We start from the raw sequence: 7,242 nt of genomic DNA, 5'->3' as shown, positions 1-7,242 counted from the left end.
GTCTATGTTACCGGGGGGCTCTTTTGTGGAATAATTTAGACAGCAATAAAAAAAATTCAAGCACACTAGAACTTTTTAAAAGAAACATAGTAATGTAATAACCATTATTATGTATTATATATATTTGTTTTTTCTTTGTACTAACACTTAATTATTTTAATCTAACAGTACTAACACTTAATTATTTTAATCTAACACAATTATTTTGTTTAATGTCCATACGGCCTCGTGGAAGAACACCCACTTGGGTGAACGAGTTTTTTGACCGTTATAAAATAAAGTTGTTATTATTATTATTATTATATGGTAAAATTAATGAAAAGAATAATAATATTTAACAAAAGTATTTGTTATTAATTATATGTGGTAGGTCAATATTTATTTAGTGTACAGAATTACAGTATAATCAAAATATTTAATACAGTACACTCCCCAATTCGTCGCTCACATCATGAACTAACACAATCAAAGTAGATTGTGTTAGTTCGTGAAATCACAGTAGCGCGTCAAAACGAGCACGTATTGGTTGTCGAGCAATTTTGTATTCTTTACCACTCAAAAAGTCCTTAACAACAACAGCGCGTATTTTGACGCGCTTTTTTGATTTCACGAACTAACACAATTGAATTTAATTGTGTTAGTTTGTGATGTGAGCGACGAATTAAGGGTACACTGTGATATCTCCTGATATATACTTAATATTTGGATGCAAATGAAACAGACAGCAGTAACATCTTCTGCATTACTATCTATACTTTATTGGACTTTCTGAAGGCTAATATAAGTTGTTAGCTGATCGAAGGAATGTGGGGTGTTCCAATGGGATTTCGGGTAAACATATATAATGGGCTGTCATCATGGTATTGGTAGTTAATTTATGATGTGACATACACTTGGCTGTGAAGCGAGGAAAAGCATATAAACAATAATGTAAAGCCAACCCCTATTCAGGGAACACCTCTGCTAACTTTTGGTCAAGAAGGTTTTCCATTAAAAGGGGTTCTCTACTGTACCTTCAGTCCACTAAGATCATCTTTTAGTTTAAGTGAAACTCCGAAGTCACAAAGCTTGACAGAATCAAAGTCACCGATGACCAGCACATTGGCACTCTTTATATCCCCATGGAGCAGCTTCTGTTCCGTATGCAGATACTTCAGTGCACTTAGTATGGACACGGCTACTTTATGGATATGCTTGGCTGGAAAATGACCTAATTGGGAAAAATCAATGCAGATGATCACTAGCAAAGGTTGAAAAACTTAGATAAAATATAACATTATACAGTGGCGGTGCTATGTTGCAAAGGACGGAATTCCCTCAGATAATTTTCTTGTCACTAGCTAAGCCCCCACCCCCACTGTACAGTTTTCCTCACAATCATATCAATAACTGTATCTTATCACATTTAACAACTCTTTACTTCTACAGTAAAGATGCTGTGCATCTAAATAAAACTCAACATATACATGGAAATGTTACCCACCAGTGTTTGTGATTTTTTTAAAATAATAATTGTATCTTAATGCGGTATTAGAACCTTTGTTTACAGTACTATTAAGATTTAATTCACACAATCAATGTAAGCTTGTAAGTATGGTTAAATTTTCATTCCTGATGATGACTAATTAATGTCAAAATAGTGAGTCCCAACACGGTGGTGTGTATTTCAATACTTGGAGTATATGTATTATACTCTTATGTGAGATTAATCAGGGACCTTTCAATCAATGTGTCCAGTCTGGAAACATACTTTGATAGAAAGCCATAGCATTGCTTTAAAGTTCATTGTCAATTGAAAGAAAACTTACCTTTATTTTCTTCAATCCTTGCTTCAATGAGATCATACAGATTTTTCTCTCCATTCTCCATGATTAGATATGGTGAACCTTTTTTGTCTTTGCTATATCCACGGAACCCAACAATATTAGGATGATGAACTTTCTGGAAATACCAAAATTACAACTTACATTATTTATCACTGGTTTTGGGATTACCATAAGGCCCAAAAAAATACAGTATGTTAGCTCTTAGGTGGTAAAAATTGTATTTGAGGGACGGGTGGAAAAAAAATTATAAGTAATATTGTACAGTACAATGCAACAGCGTCCTCTTTACTGCCATCGTCGTTGTCCTCTTTTGTCTAGTCATCGCCACCCTCAATGTCAACAGAGGCTATGTGACATTTGTTCATCCTCATTGCCATTATCGTCATCATTATTATCCTTATCATCATCGCCATTCTCTTCATCATCATATGTTATACCATAGGCATGTGCGTCAGTGAATGCTAATTATAATTTAATTAGTTTTTAATTGCGAGTTTAATTCCTTTTAATAAAAAATATGAAAATTATAATGAAAAAAATTGTCCTTGCAAACACACTAAAAATAGAGCAAGACCATTTATTAGCTGGTAGTTTTAAAATCAGGTAGCATTTTTGGAAGTGTAATCAAACTTCTTAGTGAATTTTTTTTTAGTGGCACATAGTAGAAAACAGTATGTTATACCTTGAGAATGCCTGCTTCAAACTCAAGCCTTTCACTCATCACTTCAGCTGAAACTACTGACTTCTTGTACAGCTTCTTGACGGCCCAAGGTGATCTTCCTGATCCATCTCCTTTTGGACTCCTGGAAATTATAAATAAATAAATAATTTAGCAATTAATCATATTAAATATTTTTGGGGAAAAAAAATCAATCAATCAATATTAGGCCAAATAAAACAATTACTAGTTTTTTGTCCCCTCGCGCATCCATTTTCTTTACCTCAACAATTTTTTTTTTTTTTTTTTTTTAATTTCCATTATTTTACAATAAGTATAAAAATCTGGCTAACTCACATCAGTAAAATTCCTCTCTAGATCATTGTTGGGGATACATATGGTATGTCTAGTGCTTCTCTTGCTTTCTATGTGTCTGCTTGGTAAAAGTGAGAAAGTAGGATAAAATATAATAATTTACCTTTCATATAAGTAGACAGATATCCCTGTTCCCCATCCAAGCTTTTTCAAGAATGGAGATGGAGGAATATTGATCATAGGTGAGGAAGACATTGAGTCATTTAGTGAGACCCTTGTCTTTTTCAGATTGTGAACTGGAGTGGAAAATGTAGTAACATCAGACATCTTAACGTAGACTTGAGTCTGTAGTGTAAAAATGGATTTGAATTATTAATAATTATAACAATTCATACAGAATGCCTGACACGGACAGGGGTTGGCTCCAGAAATTTGCCAACAGGGGATCTGAACCTAGGGGGCTAACTGCAGCCATAGGTCAGGGACTCGGAATTCCTGCTACTGTTCACAGGGATTTTATGGCTTAGTATGGACCAAACTTTGCTTTTAGACCGCAATATAGGGATTGGGGTCCACTGGCACCACCACTAATATCATAATAATATTAGAATTTATAAAGCATCAATTAAATGACCAAGGTGCATTATCACAGGTGCTGCGCATGTTAATGATGAAAAATGTGAGTTTTAAGTAATTTTTAAAATTGTCTGAGTCAATGGGTTTTCTTCATCAGACTAATGTTAAATATAAAGTTTGAATAAGACTAACTTAGAAATTCATATTTGAGTTAGGAAAAGTCAACTTAAGTAGGTAAGTTTCACTGTACTGTATTTGACAAATTCTAATAAATTTCTTTGAAAGTACTGTATATCAATTATCACAGAGATGAACCATTTAAAATACTGTACCATGCTCAAATTAACATATTGAAACTGTTTCTTTCATATTGCCTATATTATACACTTCCTTTATCATTATTAATTCTTAATTATCATGTTGCAATTTGGTAATTTGACATTCCAACCATAGATAGGCCAGGGCCTAATAATTTAAGTACTGTAAATTAATAATGTTATCAGGTAACAGAGAGTTACAGCGGGTTGAAGGCGAAACCACGTTGCCTGTTAACTGCTCGGCAATTTTGGATTCTCTTGCACTGACTGACTATAAGTTATCAAAGCCTTTTGGTCTAAATATTGCTGTCACATAATATTTAACCTAGGCTAGGCTAAATATTATGTGAGAATTATATTGGCCACTTATTATGATTAAATTTAATCCTTTTTTATAAGGGGGGGGGGGGGGGGGGGGGGGGGGGAGGAGGATGTGGATGAGTATTTTATTATATAGAGGCCTACTTTCTACTACTACTTGACTAGTAGGTACTCTTACGGTGAATATCCTACCAGTCCTGCCTACACAAAAAAGGGACCAGGCTTAGCCTAGTGTAGACTCCTTAAATGCATGTAGGCCATAGTCCTGTTTGCACCCCACTCACACACACAGAGATCTGAGTAGTTTAGGGCCTAGGGCCTAGGCCCTACATACATAGTCTCATACATACATAGAGGTTAGGTAAGCCTAGCTAGGTAGGCAGGGTAGGCTAAGCCTAGCTTCCTAGCTAGCCTACGTGCGGTACGTCTGAGCCACACGCTAGTATTTGTGATCATATCAGTTCATCATACTAATTTCTAAATAAAACAAATTAAGTTATCAAATTCACGTTGAATGCAGCTCTTTGTTCGTTAACTGTTTTCAATTCCAAAATTCCCTCTCTCTTTCGGTCAGCCTTTTCAGTACATTGCATACCAAAGTCACAACATACAATTCTATAATAATATAATTAATAAAATCTTGCTAGTTAAAAAAAAATATATGTTTATTTTATTTAAAATTGTTCTAGGCCTAGTTCCAATATTATTGTTTGGATGTAAAATTAGTGAATTGAATAGGGACAAGGAAAGTTACGAGGTCAGGAGGTCATTTAACATCAACAAAGTCACCTGATTTTGGAGACCAGAGAGCACGGCGGGCACCTCTCTGTGGATTGTTTCACACGCTAATATGAAAGAAAATGAAGAAACAAAACCACTTTTAAGTGGCAGATCGGACCGAGTAATAGAAGATAATGATGAAGATGTTATATTAACGGGATGTGGAGCAACTGCTGCTTGCGATCCAAGGCAGTCATTGCATCGATTTCTTATTCTGATTTTGATATGCTTTTTGAGCTTCGGTAAGCTAGCTGCTACTACTCTAGGTAGAACCTGGCCTAGCAAGCCTAGGCATACCTGCCTCCTTCCTTGTGCTGAACTAGGCTAGTCTAGGCCTAGATTAGAGAAGCAGGGGCTAGTCCCAGCTAACTGTAAATCGGTCTTACTACTATTACTAAGTAGCTAACAAAAAAATTATTAATATTAGGCCTATTTAATTAAGTTTTATAAATTGTTATTTAAAACAGTTATTACTTTGTATAGTATCTTTGTATGTTTCTACTTGTCTACATGAGCAAAATACATTACATTATTTGAGACACTGGTCACAATTGTTGAATACTGGCCCTGCCCCCCTCCCTTTTGGGAGGTGAAATAAAGAAAAAAGAAAGAAAAAGAAAAAAATGATAGCCCAGAACGCCTCAAATGTTATTTTCAGGCATCTAGAACACAAACATTTTGCGGGGGCATGCCCCCGGACCCCCTAGTACAGTGTTGTCTCGATCTGCCCAATTTTCGGCCCCCCCCCCTTTGGCTCCCTCTTTTGGACATCTCTGGATCCGCCCCTGTTAACATTCTGAAATTAAAAAAAATATGTGTAATTTTGGTTATTTTGTAATTTAAAGCATTTAAAACATACCTAAATGCAAAACCTCATCCCTTTACTTTCCTTAAAATACTTTCTGTGTTATCATTATCGTTTGCTTCGTTTTATTTACTTATGCTGTAGTTGATTTATTTATTTTTGTTTAAATAATTACTTTACAATTTTCTTTCAGGAAGTTACTTTTGCTATGACAATCCAGCTGCTCTTCAATCTCAGATAAAGTCTGTAAGTTTAAAAGGGAGGTGCACAGTAAAAATATATCCTAATAATATAAAGCCCTTTATACAATATCTGATTTTATTTGACAAAAACATGTGACATGCCTAAATATGGTCATGATGACATCATGACTAATAAGGGCATAAAACAGGTATTTTTTTCAAAGAAATTTTGATAGCGTGTACAGCGCTTTAATTTAACAACATTGAAATAGTTATTGACATTCAATCACAAAAGTTAACTTATTTAATCTTCCTTGCCAATAACATAAAAATGTTCTCAAAATCATCTTACTCTATCATTACCATCAAATACTTATCTTTTTTGGAGTTTAATAATGACTAGTTTAGGCCTATTTTTTTTAATGACACATTTCTATCTTTAATAAATTATTAAGCCTACAGTAATTATTCATTTTACCCTGGTAGTTACATTTCATCAGCCAAAATGCATGGGATGATGATGGTTAGCATGAACCCAGATGGTTAGCATTAGGCCAAGTACTATGATAGAAATATAATCCTGACTGATGAACATTGATTTTCAATCTTTACTTTCTAATCATGGTAGGCAGACGTCCTAAGCTCCATTGCCTGCTTCATTTAGGCTGGTATTTCAAATGCCTTGAAAGTGTTTTTAAAATATTAACATTAAGCATGCTCCATGTGTATTAATGCCTTTTTTTTAAATCTTGCTTTTAAGTTTTTCAGTTGTTGAATAATTTTAATTTTGACTTCATCCTATGTAGTGTGCAAACTTCAAATACTGTTCACCACTTTTATTATATAAAATATTTTAAATATAAACTACCTAAAATCTTTGTGTTTTCAGGCAATGAATGTGAACTCCAGCCAGTATATGCTTCTCTACTCTCTGTATTCCTGGCCCAATGTAATCCTCTGTTTCTTTGGAGGATTCTTGCTTGACAGAGTGTTTGGAATCAGGTAGGTGAATAAATGTAACTCTGGGATGTGTACATAAAGGAATCAAGGACACTAACATTTTTAGGCCAAACAATGATCATCAGAACTTAAATACGTTTCCGTCAATATGCTGATGACACACTGCTTTGGCTTTCTTTTGAAAAGAACAATTATCCATCTGCAGTGAAATCATTAAAAGAATGTGCGCTGAATATCAAACAGTGGCTTACTGCCAATAAAGTTTGTCTGAACGATGCAAAATCTGGTTCTCATTCAGTCATAAGTTTCATTATCCAGTTCAGTTCAATCAGATTTACAGATCAACATTTTATTTAAAGTTTAGTTTAGTTTTGTTTTGTCTTTATTAACGTCACACTCTTATAATACAATAAGACCAGCCAATACTGGCTTATGAGTGACACATCTTAAAAAATACATGAAAAAAGCTTCAAGGGCTCATAACTAGTTTTTTTTTTTTTTT

General features: G+C 34.3%; 2 protein-coding genes across 3 annotated transcripts in view; one reads left to right on the top strand and one right to left on the bottom strand.

Annotated features, from left to right (window-relative positions):
- LOC117120792 (lymphokine-activated killer T-cell-originated protein kinase-like) overlaps positions 1–4,654 on the bottom strand; it is a 7,485-nt gene extending 2,831 nt beyond the window's left edge. The window contains exons 1-5 of one of the 2 annotated variants that reach the window (XM_033265879.1): positions 4,523–4,654; positions 2,963–3,144; positions 2,509–2,629; positions 1,809–1,941; positions 1,014–1,210 (exon numbers count right to left, since the gene is read on the bottom strand). In XM_033265879.1, the coding sequence (XP_033121770.1) occupies positions 1,014–1,210; positions 1,809–1,941; positions 2,509–2,629; positions 2,963–3,144; positions 4,523–4,606 (717 nt within the window). In that variant the 5' untranslated portion in view covers positions 4,607–4,654. Of the gene's footprint in view, positions 1–1,013; positions 1,211–1,808; positions 1,942–2,508; positions 2,630–2,962; positions 3,145–4,484 lie in introns of both variants that reach the window. The other variant, XM_033265884.1, reaches the window with a different exon arrangement.
- A 137-nt stretch (positions 4,655–4,791) lies between these two features.
- The window catches only part of LOC117120767 (major facilitator superfamily domain-containing protein 1-like), a 10,966-nt gene continuing 8,515 nt past the window's right edge, over positions 4,792–7,242 (top strand). Inside the window, exons 1-3 of the mRNA XM_033265852.1 lie at positions 4,792–5,035; positions 5,792–5,844; positions 6,670–6,782. Coding sequence (XP_033121743.1) covers positions 4,864–5,035; positions 5,792–5,844; positions 6,670–6,782 — 338 coding nt within the window. The 5' untranslated portion in view covers positions 4,792–4,863. The remainder of the gene's footprint in view (positions 5,036–5,791; positions 5,845–6,669; positions 6,783–7,242) is intronic.

This window comes from Anneissia japonica, unplaced genomic scaffold (assembly GCF_011630105.1).
Source record: "Anneissia japonica isolate Jap-2015-1 unplaced genomic scaffold, ASM1163010v1 scaffold3888_len366471_cov172, whole genome shotgun sequence".
Classification (NCBI taxonomy): Eukaryota; Metazoa; Echinodermata; class Crinoidea; order Comatulida; family Comatulidae; genus Anneissia; species Anneissia japonica.
The sequence above is the reverse complement of the archived record's forward strand: the minus strand, read 5'-3'. Positions and strand labels throughout refer to the sequence as shown.